Source organism: Macaca thibetana, chromosome 4 (assembly GCF_024542745.1).
Source record: "Macaca thibetana thibetana isolate TM-01 chromosome 4, ASM2454274v1, whole genome shotgun sequence".
In the NCBI taxonomy this organism is placed as follows: Eukaryota; Metazoa; Chordata; class Mammalia; order Primates; family Cercopithecidae; genus Macaca; species Macaca thibetana.
Window position 1 is genome coordinate 121,609,502 of NC_065581.1, and position 18,949 is coordinate 121,628,450.

The 18,949-nt window shown below is 35.5% G+C and overlaps 2 protein-coding genes and 1 pseudogene across 4 annotated transcripts in view; all 3 read right to left on the reverse strand.

Moving 5' to 3' along the window:
- The window catches only part of LTV1 (LTV1 ribosome biogenesis factor), a 387,175-nt gene extending 378,336 nt beyond the window's left edge, over positions 1 to 8,839 (reverse strand). The window contains exon 1 of the mRNA XM_050787374.1: positions 8,830 to 8,839. The gene's annotated coding sequence lies outside the window, so the exon portion shown is untranslated. The remainder of the gene's footprint in view (positions 1 to 8,829) is intronic.
- PEX3 (peroxisomal biogenesis factor 3) overlaps positions 1 to 18,949 on the reverse strand; it is a 56,245-nt gene that overhangs the window by 14,065 nt on the left and 23,231 nt on the right. The window contains exons 10-12 of one of the 3 annotated variants that reach the window (XM_050787405.1): positions 14,171 to 14,293; positions 8,132 to 8,228; positions 3,125 to 4,003 (exon numbers count right to left, since the gene is read on the reverse strand). The exons of 1 other annotated variant lie outside the window; for it this stretch is intronic. In XM_050787405.1, coding sequence (XP_050643362.1) covers positions 3,920 to 4,003; positions 8,132 to 8,228; positions 14,171 to 14,293 — 304 coding nt within the window. In that variant the 3' untranslated portion in view covers positions 3,125 to 3,919. Of the gene's footprint in view, positions 1 to 3,124; positions 4,004 to 8,131; positions 8,229 to 14,170; positions 14,294 to 16,563; positions 18,744 to 18,949 lie in introns of those variants that run through there. One more of the 3 variants, XM_050787407.1, reaches the window with a different exon arrangement.
- Positions 1,452 to 2,517, reverse strand: LOC126952618 (voltage-dependent anion-selective channel protein 1-like; annotated as a pseudogene).

Genomic DNA, 18,949 nt, shown 5'->3' on the forward strand with positions numbered 1-18,949 from the left:
TGTACCACACTATGTCACCAACAGCCCAACTGAGTAGACCTACACTAAAAAGTTAGAAAAAACCTGGATCCTATAGTAAATAAGTGATAAATATAGAACATTTAAAGTTAAAATGTCTATATATGTATTTTTTATGACATCCTGATTTACCTAACATTTTAGATTAACTAAACAACTAAAGGTTTCTGATGAGAGGGCTCCTGCTATACTATTAGAAAGCAGATATGTACTATCTAAGACCAATTAACTTTATTTTTATATTTATTCATTTTTTTGAGACAGAGTCTCACTCTGTCGCCCAGGCTGGAGTGCAGTGGCATGATCTCAGCTCACTGCAACCTCTGCCTCCCAGGTTCAAGTGATTCTCCTGCCTCAGCCTCCCAAGTAGCTTTACATACATGTGTTTTTTACCTTGTCGTCTCTTCCACTGCCACAATTATACAGATGCGTATGATTCCAGGAGATAATTTTCAGCTGATCAAATTTGTATCTTACAAGGCCACACCTGTTTAGTCTCAAATTTTCCCTGGATGAAATCCTGGGTTAATTTTATTGGAAGAGATGCGTGCCCATTACACACACATTCCCTAATTTCCCAAAATGCTATTTTTCATTTACCCTATTAAAAATGAGAATATCATATTTTGTCAAATTTTGGAAAGAAGCATGTTCCCTCCTCTCCACCTCCACTTTTTTTTTTTCTTTTTTTTCCAGACACGGTCTCACTCTGTCACCCAGGCTAGAGTGCAGTGGTGCAATCATAGCTCACTGCAGCCTTGACTTACTGGGCTCAAGTGATTCTCTCACCTCATCACTGCAAATAGCTGGGACTATGGGCACATGCCACTGTGCCTGACTAATTTTTTTGTAGACAGAGGATTTTACCACATTGCCCAGGCTGGACCATTATCTTTTTTTTTTTTTTAAGTTTTCAATATTTTGCTCAAGATTTTTTTTTTTTTAAAGTTAATTACAGCATTTGAAGAAGAGGATCTAATTCCACACAAAATGGAAGACTCTAAAATGTATCCATTAAACTGCTAAAAAATAAATAGAGTGGTGAGAATACCACATAAGCCCAATTTAGATTCTGAGTGCTGTCACCTGTGATTACAATTATACAGACTCTTCCAAGCTTATAGCTGGAGCTCCTGGAAGCTATTTTATACTCTGATGCAAGGACAAAAAAAACCACAACTCAGGAAGGAATTAAGTCCTGAATTATTGGTTTCATCACATTCACCCTCTCTACCCCAAAACTGCACAAAAGAAACAGTGACCACACCCTGTAGATCTTTTTGTGTAAAAGAGGTAATGAAGAACTGGGATGGGAACAAGTCATGAAGATCTGTCTTACAAAGGTCCCTTTCAGGTAAGTTTGTACACACCATCACGCAACGAGCCTCTCATCAATTATGGTTAGGAAACCAGGTTCAATTCTCAGGAAATCCCAATTTCATTCATTTACTCAATATGAATTTACAAGGTGCCTATATATTATCAGCTTCCACTTGCAGCCATTTCTAGATAAAAAAGAAACCTGGCATCTCTACAGGGGCCACCAAGTTCCCCAAATCTACCACTGAAAGGACCTTTTTGGAACTGGGTTTCTTCTGTACCTCTGAAAGGGTAACACCTTAAAGCTGAATCATCTTTAACTTGGAGGTCCAACATGACATTTAGCAATACTTGCAATCCAGACATACATTAAAAGATACACTAAATTCTGAAGGCAGCTATGCTGCAAAATGATTTAAACAATTCTACAGCATTCATTTATGCTTGAAATTCCAGTCCTAGACCAAGTTTGTGGCCACCAGCATAGATGTTCTTGCCACCCAGGAGAGCTGACAGTGTCAGTTTGATACCTGGCTTTAGGCTTTGAGTGTATCCTAAACCTATCAGGCTGGAGTTGTTCACTTTAGTGGAGAAGTGGGCTTTAGGGTCGATCTGATACTTGGCTGCTATTCCGAAGTGAGTGTTACTGTTTCCTGCTGTCTCAGAGAAACTGACAGCAGTCTCCAACTTCTTGCTCACCTTCTGGTAATTGGACCTGCCAAACTGTCCTGTCATTCACATTAGTGTGAAGCTAGAATTCAGTCTTGTGGCCAACCGCAAAGTTGCTCTGCGTCACTCAGGACTTCGTGGTCTCAAAATTCACCTGGTAGCCGGCCAGCCAACCCTCATAACCCAGCACTTACGGTGCCTCGGACTGAAGGCCCAGCAACGTCCAAATCCATGTCGCAGCCCAGGTTAATGTGCTCCCGCTTGTATCCTGTCTTGATTTTAGCATTTTCCCCCCAGTGTTAGGGGAGAAGGGTGAATGGAGGGTCAGCTTCAGTCCACATGTTAACTGATCTCCCATAGTAATCTCGGTGCCTAGAGTGTTGTCAGTGTTCCATTTCCTTGTAAATGTCAGGCCATATTTGCTCTATCTGTACGTGGTTTCCAGACTGCCTGTCACATTGGTGGTCTAAGTGTTGGCTGAGCCTGAGCTTGTAAATTCCAATCCATTCTAAGATTTTGTTTTCAAATCAGGTTTTATTAAGCCAAATCCATATCCCTTGGTGAAGACATGCTTGGCAGATTTGCCAAGATTAGCATATGTGAGTGGCACAGCCATCTTCTGCTCAGAGACAATGCCAGTGGGCTCAGAGGTCTATGTTGAGGGCTATGGCTCCGCTACCTATTTTTAAAAACATTCTAGACACAAACTCCCTAGCAGTCAGCTCCAGGCCTAGCTGGCCTTAGAAGAGACCTCATAATTTATTTTCTACCTTCTACTGTTCAGCTACATGTTATGTTGGAGGAACATAAAACAATGTTACTGAAAATATATGTCAACATACTAATGATACATAATGATTTATTTACTTTTGCCCTAATTACCCTTCTAAATGAAGAATTACAGATGTATTACTAGAGACAATGAATTATTTCTTTTCCAGAAAGTAAAGCTATTTGCTTTTTACTAAATGAACAAGTTAACAACAACAAAAAAGCACCAAGTACATGACCAATTAAAATGAAACTTAAACTAGCATGCTCTCTCTTCCGAAATAATAACAAAAATGCTATGGGATAAGTAAATTAATAGCTGAAAAATATTAACTCAACAAAATAATATTTTACTAAAATAGTTTATTGCAGTAAGATTTTCACTGTATTCAAAATCAATACAAAGTAAGTTTTTAAAATTATATAAGTACATACAAATGATTAAAACTATGTAATTAGGTGAGTAAACAGCATCAACACAATTTTAGCCTCTAAATCAATATGTAACTTTCTAAGTCTTGCTAATAAAACCTTAAAAAATATAGTGAAGAAATAGCAAAGGAAAAATAGTTCATCATAGTTGTTGAAATTTACTACTTCCATAAGAATAAAAAAGTCCTCCATCAAGGTATATTTGAAACAAATAATTTATTATTTTGAAGGGTAGCTAGAGAAAAGTCAGATTCACTTCTGTTTACAGCAGTCTAGGGAACATTATAATTAAACAGCATATTTTCCCAAAATTCACATATTCTAGACCTATGTCTCCAACAGATATTTCTCCTCAGTATTAATATGGCAAAGTACACTGAATTTCATATTCATATATATATGTATATAAAATATCTACATTGATTTTTAGTCAGTTTGGAACGAATGTCCATGTGTAACAAATCATTAACAATTCTGATATTTGCACATGTGTACATATATGTGCCCACAAAAACTGGTCTGTTGATGAATCTAAAAAAATATATTAAGATGCCAAATAAATTGATTTCATTATGAAATGAAGACTTTTATTAAGAATATATTTTATCAGACATTTTGATAACAAACTGTTACTCTAAGTATAGGTGATTTACCCAGTGTATTTTAAAAAGTAAACGAATCCCCACTGTAGTTTTTCTTGAAGGAAAAATCATTTCTCCAGTTGCTGAGGGGTACTAAAAGCTTCATACACATTAGCAGCAAAGTCTTTCACTTGCTCCATTGTCAACAGATCCTAGCAAAGATGATAATGTAACATTATAGTTTGCAAAAAGTATACAAAATTTGAATTAATTTCTGCAATCAAGGGATGAATTCAGTTCTAAGTTTTGTGGTAAAGGCCAAGAGGCAAACCATTTAAGAAAATGAGTAGTTTTTCTTGTAATAAATTCTAGAAGATAGTTATTATTTAGGTTCTTATATGAGGGATGATGGTATCATAAGCGTTCAAGTGTGACTTTGAGGGACAAAAACCCCAAATAGTCTTCAAATGAATTTTCGTGTATGTCAAGTGCTAGATAAGTACTTGAATAAATAACTATAGGAGTAAAGGTACTTTTGCTGGAAGCTGACATAACATGGTTAAGGGCATATTACTTTCTAGAAGATCTAACATACGGTATGAATATAGGTAGCAAGTGCATATTTTACATATACACACATACATGAACCACACATACACTATAGTGTAAGGGTTCTTAACACCCCAAGGGATTTGCGAATGTAAAGATAAGAAAAAACTACATCTTCATTTTTATTAACTTCTAACCAAAATCTGGTATCTCTTTCAATTATGAATGTAGGCAACAAACTGTGATGATATTAGCAGGTTGTATGACTTTGTCTTCAATAGAAATCACAGGCAGTTTCATGTCATATGACAGTTGTGGAAGTTATCAGAACTCTCATTATATCTTCGTATTTAATGCATGAATAAAGAAGCAATACTGCTATATCATAAACTTAATTTTAAAAGAAATTTTGGTAACTATATATAATTGGTTTCCTTTAATTATGTATTTTACTGTATGCACTTATACATATTGTTCGGAGAAGGGGTCCATAGACTTCACCAGCTTGTGAAAGGGTCCATGACAGAAAAGGTTGAGAGCCTCTGAAATGTGAAGGAAACCTGGCCCTAGTGATCTCTGTTTCTTAAGTATCAGAAAATCCAAGTGAGGTTTAGACATGTCCTAATCTCAATCAATTCATGGTTAAATTATCTCGTCAGAAAATTTGATGTTATTTAGTTTCAAGTATTCAGTCTAGGTGTTCAATGAAACAGGTTTAGATGAATGTTTCTCAAACCAGAATTTACAGACATGCTTTCAGGGGCCCAAGAATTTGAGGGGAAATTTTGTGTTTTGATTTCTGTGAAAATGTAAAGAAACTCAAGCATGCTCTTGATTATTGAGAAGATAAAACATATAACCTACTGTTGTTCCTGATTTTAGGGCATGTTTATATTTACGCTCTTATTGGCTTTAAGTAACATTACTTTAACTGTCTTGTGCTAATGAGAAAAGAACAGAGGCAGAAAATCTTTCAAATGAAGGCCAAATCATGTAAAACACATGATACAAATGAAGCTTTCAGAATAGTTACAGTAGATTAAAAAATAATAATAATAATAATAGCAAGTCAGCTTTAGAAAATGCAGGCTGAATGCTCAACAGCATGAACAGCAGCAGACAGGTCCACATTCACTTTGGCACAACAAATTATTAACAGTAGCCATCAGCCATATTATAGAACAATCTACTTATTTTTCGTAATTTAGATTATACTTGATAATAAAACTGCTTTGGTTTACAGTTATGAAAAAACTCTAATCTTTTTTTTTTTCTTTTGAGACGGAGTCTCGCTCTGTTGCCCAGGCTGGAGTACAGTGGCGCGATCTTGGCTCACTGCAAGCTCCGCCTCCCGGGTTCCCGCCATTCTCCTGCCTCAGCCTCCCCAGTAGCTGGGACTACAGGCGCCGCCACCAGCCCGGCTAGTTTTTTGTATTTTTAGTAGAGACGGTGTTTCACTGTGTTAGCCAGAATGGGCTCGATCTCCTGACCTCGTGATCCACCCGCCTCGGCCTCCCTAAGTGCTGGGATTACAGGCGTGAGCCACCGCGCCCAGCCAAAAAAACTCTAATCTTAAGGATCTTATCGAGTTTTTAATTTATACACTAAAAATGATTTAAACACTGGAGGACTGTGGTATATCTGGGTACATTGTATGTGAGGTGTATGGACAAGTCTCAGAAACACTACCATTGTAGTGCAAAAGCAGCCATAAACAACACATAAACCAATGGGCATGCTGTCACCCAACAAAACTTACAAAAGCTGGTGCTTGGCTGGATTTGGCTCATAGGTCATAGTTAGTTTATATCAGCTTTATAATAAAGACTTCAATCTGTTCAAATACTGTATCCTGATGCAGCTTCCAGGATGTTTTCAGTAGTCTGAGATAAAAATTATGTATCACAGGGTTGGTTCACATTATAAAAGCTCTTTCCTCATGTTAATCTGAAAGCAATCTGAAATAATTTATCTCCTGCTTATGTTATTTGAAAGCTATTTGAAAATAATTTGAAAAAACACCTTTCTCGATTGTTTTCTGATTCTCCCATTCCCTACCTTTACGAATTACCATCCTAGTATCTTCTACCACAGGGGTCAGCAAAGTACAGCCTGTGGGCCAAATCCACTGCTGCCTGTTTTTGTATATAAAGTTGTGTTGAAACAGCCACACTCTTTTGTTCATGTATGTTTCTGACTGCTTTCACACTGCTAGAGCAGATATGAATAGTTTCTGTAGAGAATGTATGTTGCATAAAGTATGTACTATCTGGCCCTGTACAGTTTGCCAACCCCTGTTCTACAGCATTCCCACAATAGGCTCTCCTACACACCATTGTAGTTGAAGTAATAGCAGTAATTTGAAAGGATTAATTTTATGTAAATTAACATTCTAATCAAGGCAAAGAAAGGCTTTACAAAAAGATAAGTGGAAATAGTAGAGCACACGTTAAGAAGACCGCTTGGTATTTTAACTCATAAATTATAGTCTAAAAAATTAAACTATAATTGTTATAGCCTTGTCAATCAATGGTCTAGTATATACATCTAATATACATCCAGTTACACTAAAAAACTTTACTAAACATTAGTATCAATGGTGTTTTTACTGTACTGAAACATTTGTTTTTATTATCAATTATATCGATTTTAATTAAAGTGTACTGCATAAAATTTAAGCATTAAGGTTGATGATGCTTTATGCTTGGCTGTCATTTCCACTTATCTGTCAAAATGAAGAGCCTACTGGCCAAGTCAGGGACTTCTCCAGAAGAGGACAAAGGTAAAGGTAAAGTTTAAATGCCCCAAGTTATGACCTTTTTCTCACATTGATATAGATGTGAAGCTTAAAATTCAGTAAAATGAGATCAGTCTTATTCACTATTTCTTCTGCAATATGAGTGCCCAGCTCTTATGGGTGAGAAAGAGAACAGTGCATGTGAAGGACAGGCTGATGACACCACAGTGAAAGGAGGAAACAAACTCTTAGTCTCAGTGCTCTCCACATTATCAAGAGTAAAAAGTCTACAGAGAGGATACACTAAACTATCTGAGACAAGTTACACTAAGAAGACGTCAGCTTTATTCTTAGGCCATAGGGTCTCTTCTCATTGTACATTATTGAAGCAGTTTGCAATTGGTATTGCAAACAATTTTTTTAACTTATAACACAGTTTTCAAGTTTGCACATGACTCAGAAATTCAAAGTTATTTTGTTTATAATATCTGTCTGACTCAATGAATTAGTGAATTACTCAATGCATTCCAAATGGAAATGAAGAAAGAAGACGGAGTTATAGGTAGTCTGATAAAACATTTAAATGACCCACTGTTTATGGAACTTTTAGTGAGCATATTATTGATGCACTATTAACAGTTACATTTTATTAATCACTAAAATGACTTACTTCTCCAAAAATTTTTTTAGTTTTCCTCAAAATGTGTAGAATGGGATCCTTGATCTGCCTCAAGGCTCAATCTTCTTATTAGCACAACTTAATGCAAAACATTCATGCTATATAAATTCAACTGACCACTATAATATACCTGGTCTAAAATGTAGTCCCACAGTGTTGGACTACAACACGGAGAAAGATACTCCAAACTTACACATTTGCTTTAATCTATTATTACTCTCATGGGACACTCTACCACACTCTACATGTAGTTCCAAGTTCTGTGTTTTTTTGAAAAAACATCTCATCAGAGAATGTAAGTTTATCTTAGACACACATGACCACCACCCATTAATACAATTTGCTTTTAATAACACTCCCAAGCTTTCTCCTTACCTGAACAAAATGACTAGGTGTTTCACTGCAAACTGAATGGATCTGTCCGTTTACTATTGGAATTATCTTAGCTAAAGGCAGGCTGACACTGGAAAGACTGAAAAATCATCACAGTAATGATTATTTTCTGAAATGACCTCATAGGACTTTAACATCTTAATTATAAAAGTAATACATAGCCATTGAAGAATATTTTTGGAAATCTATTAAAAAGGAAAAAAACCCCACAATTCTATCGCTTAGAAATAACAACTCTAATTGACATCATGACCAATTTCTTCTGGCTTTTTTTTTACACATCTTTGTTTTGTTGTGTCTACCCAAAACCTCTAACCTCCTAAGCATACTGTTTTTGCAGTTTTATTGTTATGAGTATTTTCCATCTTATTAAAAGTTCTAAAGTGTTTGTCTGATTGTTTTTTAATGACTATAATCTGTCCTCTAGCTGTGACAATTTATATCATGAGCTCTCTAGAGTTGGGTATTTCAGTTTTTGGCTAAATTTTCTTAATCTAAATAACTTTTTGTATAAACATGAAATCACTGGGTCAAAGGGTATGACTGTATCTGCTCCATTATGCCTTCTTTCAACATCCAACATTATCCTTTTCTTTAACCTTTCTACATCTGATAGGTGAAAATGGTATCTTACAGGTTAAATATGCATTTCTCTTAATTACTAACAATGTTGGGTATTTCCCCCCCTATTCCAGTGAACCACACCATTATCTATCCAGCTCTAGAAGCAGAAAATATGGGCATTATCCCTGGCACTTCTTTCTCTTGTCTATATCCAATCAGATATTCTAAAGATTTCTCAAAAGAAATCTTTTAATGATCTTAAAATCTTTTGAAAATCCTTGTCACTTCTTTCTCTTGCCTATATCCAAATAAAGAAGTGCCAAGAATTCTTCCCATTGCCAAACAGATTCCAAGCTGAGCAATTATCTCTTGCCTGGACTACAGCAACAACTTTTTAACTTTAGTTAGAGCACAACATTTGTTGGATGCATAAATGAATACATGTATGTATCACTGTATGTATGTGATATAATGACTTAAACAACAGGACTCATTTTTGTGTTGGGCTTGTATATTTAGTCTTATTAAATATGACATCTCATACATTTCAACCTTGGGCTGCACTAGAAATTTCCTGTTAAATATCATGCAAGTGCCGAAGCTAGGGTGTACAACCAGTGTGCTATGCTGAGATTTGAGGCAATGCTTAAAAAAGAATAATGGATGTGGGAAGATTTATGTATTCCTGAGGGAAGCAGGCATTATTTTTTTCATGGTACCTTTGTAGCATTTCTCAAAATCTATCATGATTTTGATTACTTGATTGCTCTGTCTCTCCCTCACTATCATGGAAGCTCCATGAGGTTGCATACCATGTCTATCTTATGCACTGTATTGTCCCAGCACATAGTAAAGGGTCTTGTGTACAGCGGACATCCAATACATACTTGTTGAATTGATTAATAAGTCTTCATTCATCCACTGCTGTGTCTTGCCCCAATCCCTGTTTCCCCAATTCCTTCTCCACAAAGCAGTCAAAGAAATCATACAATGTAAATTCCATTACATCACTTTCCTGCTCAAAACTCTCCAGCGGCCTTCCAGTGTTCTCAGATGACAGCCATATCTGTATGTGCTGCGTTTTCCAGCTTTGTCTGACACCACTCTTCTTCTAGTTCTAGAAGTGTTCAGCTACCACACCAGCCTCTTTACAGGTCTTAAAACGTACTTAGGTGGCTTCAAAATCTTTGCCGTGTGGCTTCTGCCCAGAATGTCAACTGCCCCACTGCTGTCTAGGGTCATATTTAATCGCTTCCAATCTTAGTTCTCAGTTCAAATTATTTCCTCAGGGAAACTGCTTGACTGTCCACTTTTGTTTAAATTTTTCTATTATATGTTCAGTGTTCTTCTCCTTTATAACACTTCTCATAGTTTATACGATTATATTTACTATTTCCCCAACTAGACTGTAAGATCCATGGGAACACAAACCTAATACAGTGCCTGATTCATAGCATGTGTTCAATAAATCTTAGATTAACAAATTGGCCATTTCCATCTGCTCTTTTGTGAATTATCTGTGCCTTTGATGCACGTTTTCTACGAAAGAAAATTTGTCTTTCCTTAGGTGTTTGCTCCCTTAATTGATGTGCAAAAGTTCTGCATATAACGTCATTACACTCATGTATTATATACATATATATATATACACACACACAGAGCAAACATTTCCTCCTATATATTATTTGCATTCAATATTGATGAAAAGCTTATAAAAGCTTGTTTGATCTATAAGTTTTAAAAATTACACAGTCAAACCTATCCTTATTTTATATAAAGTTCCTTACTTTCATTCTTAGAAATACCTTCTCCGTCTTGAGGTCACATAAAGATTCACCTGTTTTCGATCAGTTCATTTGATTTTACTTAGTATATTTAAAGGTTTAAACCTCCTGAATTTTATTAGTCATTGTAAAATGACTAATTGTTATTTGTCTTACTAACGTACATTTTGCCCACAATCATTACTAACATCCTACATATTTTAGGGCTACTTCTGGATTTTATATTCTATTTCACTGACTTACCTATTATTTTATGAGTAACATTAATAATTATACCTGATATTATATATTATACAAGAAAAGCATATTCATTGCTCTTCTTTTCCAGTAATTGTTTAAACATTCTCACTCCATTATTCCTCCAGATTACCTTTATTATCATTTGTCAGGTTTAAGATGAAAAAAATCAACCATCCTCTAATCTCCAATAGAATTTTGATAATATTTTGATTATAGATTAATTTTGGAAGGCTAATTTTACACTTTTTAGTTGATTCTCTTGGGTTTCTAAGTATAAAGTCTGTCACCTTCATGTAACAATAGCATTTTCTTCTCCCTTTTCAAAGTTGATATCATTTTTAAAGATAGCACGAGTTTAACTTAGAAAACCAACAGTCAACTAACAGTTTATTAAAATGGTAAGAACACTCAGTAAATTGTCTATTTTCCTTCTTTTTTCACTATCCAACAGTAAAAGTTACCTATTTTCAAGATATAAGTATAGAAAAAAATCAGTTGCTTTCCTTAATTGGATCTCAACATTGGTCTTCTCCTAGCCTTACTCCATTAGATAGAATAATAGAATGACACTGAACAATCTGTCAATAGTGACCATCTTTATACTGTTTTTGAACTTAATGGAAATCATTCTAGTTTTACTATTAAGTATACTAGCTTTTGATTTCAAATACTCTTTTTTATTTTTTACTTTTAAGAGACAGGGTCTTGTTCTGTCACTCAGACTGGAGTACACTGGCATGATCATAGCTCACTGTGGCCTTGAACTCTGGGGCTCAAGCAATCCTCTTGATGGTTTTTAAAATTTTTGTAGAGAGGGCATCTTGCTATGTTCCACAGGCTGGTCTTGAACTCCTAGCCTCAAGCAATCTTCCTGCCTTGGCCTCCAAAAGCATCGGCATTACAGATGTGAGCTATCACACCTGACTCAAATATTATTTTATTACATAAAAATGTATTTTTTATTTCTAGTAAGAGGTTTTATTCATAATAAATGTTGTTTTATTGAATGTCTTTTCAGCAACACTGAAGATAATGTTTTTTATCTTATTAGCTTATTAATGTTATGGATTACCAAAACAGCTTTTCTAGTTTTAAGTCTCCTTACATTCTTAAACCTTAATTAATCACAGTGTTGGAGAATAATTAAAATTAAAAATCTATCTCAGATAGACATTATTGAACACCTGGCTTGACCTGAAGTAATTTAATTTTTCTGTGTCTTAGTCTCCTCACCTGGAAAATGAAGAATACTAGCACGTATTTCCTAGGATTATTGTAAGAATTCAATGAGATATATTCCGAAAAATACTTATCATCAAACTAGCACATGGAAAAAGTATTAGCTGCCATTATTATTGTAATATACCTCTGGTATATTACACTTTTGACTTTTAAATATCCATTATACATTATATTATATGCATATGTAATACATATAATACATATATGTTGCATATTTTTATATACATATATATAAAAAATCAAAGCCTTTATTAGTTTACTTCATTTTTCAGTTGATTCTCTTCAGAGGTCTGGCTTATTAATCATAATACACATAAATAATGTACTTTGTGTCTTTGCCAATAGTTAAAAACCTTACTTCTGTCTTTTTTTTTTGGCGGGGGGTTCTCACTCCTTTGTCCAGGCTACAGTGCAGCAGCACCATCACGACTCATTGCAGCCTTGACTTCCCGGGCTCAGGTGATTCTCCCACTTCAGCCTTCCAATTAGCTGGGACCACAGGCATGTGCCACGTGCCCAGCTAATTTTTATAGTTTTTGTAGAGATAGGGTCTCTCCCTATGTTTCCCAGGCTGGTCTTCAACTCCTGGGCTAGTGTAATCCACCCGTCTCAGCCTCCCAAGGTGCTGGGATTACAGGCCTTAGCCATTTGTTTTTTCTTTACTTACTATGATGGCTAGACTTTCACAACATATTAAACAATGATGGCAATAGGCTTGATGGAAATGTTTCTAGCGTTCAATCATGGAGCATGAAGTTGATTATTGAAATGAAATAGAAAAACTTATATAGAAAATATATACTGAGTGCCTTGTATGAGTAAAGAGATATAAAATGGCACAAGATAGTCTTTGACTTTTGAGAGGAGGCTTAAAATGTAATTGAGGAATAAAACTCCAATTCAAGGTAGCACATGTAGGTTGTATATGAAAGTGTAGATAATGAATTCTATAGCTCAGAAAACAAACACCATCATGGCTGATGTGGCTGTAGTATAATTTTTACAATTCTTCAGTGTACAAAATCACGTATGTGCTTATGTTAAAATAACTATTAAAATTACATATCACCACTTGCGAAATAACGAATATCTTGCTATATACAGGTTATAGTGAAATTTTATTAATTGAGCACCTTGATTTATACAGTATATAGGATTGGTCTTGAGCCGAAATTTATTTTTGTATAACTTAAACATTTTTTTAAGACTTTAGATTGATATTTAAATTACTTCAGAAAACAAACTTTATGTCTGTAAGCATTCCAAATGCTTAATGTCAATGTCAAATTAATCTTTTCTGTACAATAAAGAAGGGTCTCAGAGAATCGGGTAAATAACTTCTGGCCCTATGCATTTAAGAATTAAATTGGATATCACACATACATATTGCCTATCAATTACTGTGTCCCCAAGTAAAAAAAAATTTTAAAGCTACTTCAAAGAATGTGTCTCAAATTTTAATGAATGAGTTTACAGTCAGTCAACATTAATTTAGTACCCGTTATATTCTGAGTTTTGATATAAAAAAAGGCAAAATAGAAATCCTTAAAGAGTGTAAATTCTAATATGAGACCAAAGATACTTGTGTTGGGATAATAAAGATTAAAAAAACCGTAAGATACCTTCTGGCATACAGAAGTCCATGATTTAGTAATAGTTATGATTAAAATCACTAACAATTGCACTAACTAAATGTTCCTAATTCTATAATAAGGACTGGAATGAATATATTTAAGTATTTGTAGAACTATAGGAGCTAATTCATCAAATGAGAATCTACACCAACAATGCCCGGTTATTATAAGGACCAAAGTATTGAATTTTGCAGACCAAAATGGCCTGCAGTAATGGAATAACATTAGAGAATGCATTAAAATTAAAATACATTGTGAGTTTTGTATTCTAAAGTGTTACAAAAAAAAAACAATAATTGGAATTCAACTTATAGAAAGGTAATTTCACAAACTTAAGTACTTCGATATAGTGGCAAAGTTTTTGGAAGACTGCAAGTTTTAATACTGAAACCAAGAAGGAGCTTCTGCTAGTGAAGAAGTTGTTGGTTTAACAGAGTTTAATTTGTTAAAAAATGAGGCACTCGAATTTACTAGGTTTGTTGTTATCTGGAACAAAAAGGCAAAGCACCATTTTTTTAGAGCATTCATTAGTATAACATTTTTATATGTCATCTTACCTATTCATAGAGTTACCATGTTGCAGGTCCTGTTCAGTAGGTCGAAAGAACTCAGCCATATTGTCTAGAAGTCTACTAAAACCTCGGTTTAAACAGGTATTCAAAACTGTACTAAAATCTGGGCTATACAAAATAGAAGTACAAGTTACTTTTTAGATTCTGAATGGAAGAAGAAAACAAATTCAATAATAATGTGGTTACCTTTGAAAGCCACCAACGTTTTTAGTCATAATCTAATACTGTAAAAATATATTAAGGAGTCAACCTTTAAAAAGTATTTAAAAATGAGCTTATTTAGCACAACATAAGGAGAATATTCATCCACTTCCGATTTTTTTATACTAGTCAGCACTTTGTACAATGGATTTTTTTAAAAATATCAATACTAGTACTACTAATTTTGAGGAAACTCTTAAATTTCCTTATAGTCATAGATTGGTTGGCTGTACATCCTCTACCATGATATTTCAGTGAGACAGAAAATATTATTATCGTGTACAGATGAGGAACTGATACTTGAAGGAAGAAGAAACTTGACTAAAGGCATGTGATAAGTAAATTGGGGAGCTTGAATATGAGACCAGGGCTTTTTGATCTTAATTATATGCTCTTAGTTCCTCACAAAACTCTTTAATATAAAGAATAATATATAAAGACGCTAGAAAAGCTAGAAAATATCTAGTTATGTTCAAGTTTCTTGACTAGAGTGTGCATGTGTATGTGTGTATCTTTCTTTTTTCCTTAGTCGTCTCTCTTTTTAAAAGCATTTTAACGGCTTCATTGAAGTAGGACTTAGAGGGCATAAAATTTACCCATTTTAAATGCACAAGTCAATGATTTTTAGTAAATTTGCATAATTGTGCAACTATCGCTACAATTCAATTTTCGAACATTTTTGTCACCCATTAGGCCCATTTCCAGCCAATCCTCATCTCACTCTTAATTCCAGGTAACTATTAATCTACTTTTGGTCTATACAGTTTTCTGGACATTTCATAGAAACAGTCATACACATGTGGTCTTTTGCGTCTGGCTTCTCTCACTTAGCATAATGTTTTGAAGGTTCTTCTATACTGCAGCACGTATCAATGGCTTGTTCCCCTTTTTTGCTACATAGGGCTCCACCATATGAATACATCACATTTTATACCTTCGTTAGTTAATAGAAATACGGATTGTTTCTACTTTTTGGCTATTGTGAGTAATGGTGTTACGAAATTTCTTAACAAGTTTTTGTCTAGAGATGTTTTCATTCTTTTGGGTGGATACCTAGGAGTGGAATTGCTGGGTTGCATGGTAATTTGGGCTGAACTTTGTTCTTTTAAAGGTAATATGGTAAGGTTCCAAGAAGAAAAATGATTAAGGGGATGGAAGCTGAAGAAATGGAAACTGAAGAAAAGATCATCATAGTACCTACCTCCTAGGGTTACTGTAAGGTTTAAGTGAGTTAAGATAGGTAAAGCAGTATAGAACAGTGCTTTGCTGCATAAGCACTCAAAAATGTTAATTTTTATTCTTCTTATTGAATTGAATTCATTTAGGCCAGTGAAACAAATGAGAAATAGGTAAGCTTGCTTCCCATTTCACACACATAAAAATAGAAGCAAAGAGAACCTCTACATACTTGTCCCACCCATCTATCCACTTACATGCATCTGACCTATCCTCAGTCGTCCCTACCTGACTCCTAAACTATTTTACTGTGTATTGAATCTCATTCCTTTCTCCTATTCAAAGTTCTTTGTTCTTAAAATTATCCTGCTTTCCTACATCAATTTCTCCCTCTCCTATCAATTCAGTAAATACTTACTGAGCATCTACTACATGCAAGGCACTGTTCTAAGAGCTGAACATACATTGGTGAACTAAACAGACAAAAATTAGTCAACTCATGGAGTTTAGTAGAAAGGTGTATATAAAAAAATGCTAAAGTCAAAATCTCCTGGCTCCCATATTCCCCTTAAATGCTGTCCTATTTCTCGGAATCTCTCAAAGCAAAATGTTGAAACAGTTGTCTGTGCTTGGTCTCTGCTAAACTCTAATTCTTTTGAATTAGCTTATCTCCACCACTGCTCCTCTGAAACTTCTAAACAAGATCACTCAACAACTCCATCTAATGTTATTTCTCTGTCTTTATCTCCTTTGGCCTTTCAGGAGCATTAGACCCAATTAATCACAGTCTCCTTAAAACATTTCTTCAATTGTCTTCCAAAATACCTCATTATTTTGGTGTTTCTTTTCTTTCGCTGGCAGCTCCTGCTCAGTCTCCTTTGCTGGCTCTTCCCCGATCCAAAACTCTAAATGTTGGAGTGCTCTATGACTCAATTGTCTTCTAGTCTCTATCTGTTCCTATCCCCATTACTTTAAATACCATATGCAAAGTGATTACTGGCCCCAAGACTGGCTATAAACAAAATCTCTGCAGCACTGTAACATGTTCATAACGGCCCTAACACCTGCACTGGGAGGTTGTGGGTTTATGGGAATGAGGGCAAGGAACACCTGGCCCGCCCAGGGCGGAAAACCGCTTAAAGGCATTCTTAAACCACAAACAACAGCATGACCGATCTGTGCCTTAAGGGCGTGTTCCTGCTGCAGTTAACTAGCCCAACCTATTCCTTTAATTCGGCCCATCCCTTCGTTTCCCATAAGGGATACTTTTAGTTAATTTAATATCCATAGAAACAATGCTAATGACTGGTTTTCTCTTAATAAATATGTGGGTAAATCTCTGTTCAGGGCTCTCAGCTCTGAAGGCTGTGAGATCCCTGATTTCCCACTTCAGGAACCTCTATATTTCTGTGTGTGTGTCTTTAATTCCTCTAGCGCCACTGGGTTAGGGTCTCCCCGACCAAGCTGGTCTCAGCAACTCCCAATGTTGTATTTGTAAACTAACTCTTGAATTCCAGACTTGCATATTCAATTGCCAAAAGGCATATAACCACTTGGATATGCTTAACACTGCCAAAATGTAAATAGCAACTCCTATTTCCTCAAATGCTCAGCCCCAATACCTAGGAGTCATCCTTGCCTCCTCTTTCATAACCCACACCAAATAATTCCGCAAGTACTAGTGGTTCAATCTAAAAAATAAATCTATTATTTAGCCTCTTGTTATTGCCACCACTGCTACCATCCAGTCCAAACTACAACTGTTTCTTGATTAGAATCCTTCAACTCTTGAAACTGGTTCCCTCCTTCTATCCTTATCTCTTTATAGTCAACTTACCATAGAGAAATGAGGTCTTTTATAAACACAGATGATGTCATTGCCCTGCTTAAAATTCTCCAATGGCTTCCCATACATCAAGAACAAAAAACATTTCTTATCATGGATTACAAGGTTCAACATACTCTGGAGTTTCCATCTATGTCTCCAATCTCCCTTCCCTATTGCTTTTCTCATTCACTGTGCTCCAGCCAACAATGGCCTCCTTGCTATTCCTTGAACAGGTCAAGCATTAGGATCACTGCAACTGTTCTTCTGCCTTGAACTGTATTCTTCTGGGTTATAAGGTTAACTTCCACAGTATATATTCAGGTCTCTGCTCAAATGGCATCTCCTCAAAGAGGCCTTTTCTGATGAACCTAATACAAACAGCATCCCTGGTCACTCTCTAACCCCTTAACCCACTTTGTGTTTCATCAACAAAGTTATACATACTTGACATTATATCAGATTTATTAGTTTATTATTTTTCTCTCCCACTAACATACAAATTCCAATAGGGATGAAGACCTAGCATTTAGAATAGTACCTAATATACCACAGACAGCCAATATATAGTTAATGAATAATTCAATGAAATAAATGAATTAACTGAATGAACAAATTATTTCTATCTATGAAATGTAGAAATTTCAATCCAAACAAGCTCCTGAGGGTGGAGGACTAGGGCAATACATTTGCCTATAACTGCTAGCATAGTAAAGTAATGGGAGTATAAATCGTTGCCTGGGAGGCAGTTGCCAATGAAGTAAGAACAAATACCTGGGAAACACTGATGGCTTTTTTTGTTTTGTTTGTTTGAGACAGGATCTTACTCTGTTGCCCAGGCTGGAGTACAGTGGCACAATTACGGCTCACCATAGCCTCAACCTGCCAGAGCTCAGGTGATCCTTCTACCTCAGCCTCCCGAGTTAACTGGAACCACACGTGTGCACCACCATGCCTGGCTAATTTTTTTTTCTTTTGTCTAAGATGGGGTTTCTGCCATGTTACCCAGGCTGGTCTTGAACTCCCAGGCCCAAGCAATCTACCCACCTTGGCCACCCAAAGTGCTGGGATTACAGGCATGAGTCACTGCACCAGGTTGGAAACACTGATATTTAAAGGAAAGACAGAGATAGAAGAATCTAAGAAATGATCTGAGAGGTAGGAGAAAAATACAGATTATACTGTCATGAAAGTCATGTGAGCAAAGAATTTCAAGAAAGGCAGTGTCAAGTATCAGAGAAAGGTCAAGCAAGATGAACATTACAGATGCATTGTAATTCATTCATTTATACAATGATATGGCAAAAGATCACCGATGACCTTCTCCAGAGCTTCATGAAATGATGTGGTGGAAATCTGAATAAGAAAAAAGTGGACATTCCTACTGTAGAAAAACAAAAGACTGGAACTCGATAAATTCAGATAGTAGAGTTAGTAGCTGAGTTACCCTAAGAAATCCCTGCTTCCCTCCAGTTTGAGTAGGAAATCCTATCTAAAGGCTGGGAAACAGAGTCAAAAATTTAATTTTAATATCATATTATACTGACTATATTGTTCAAGAA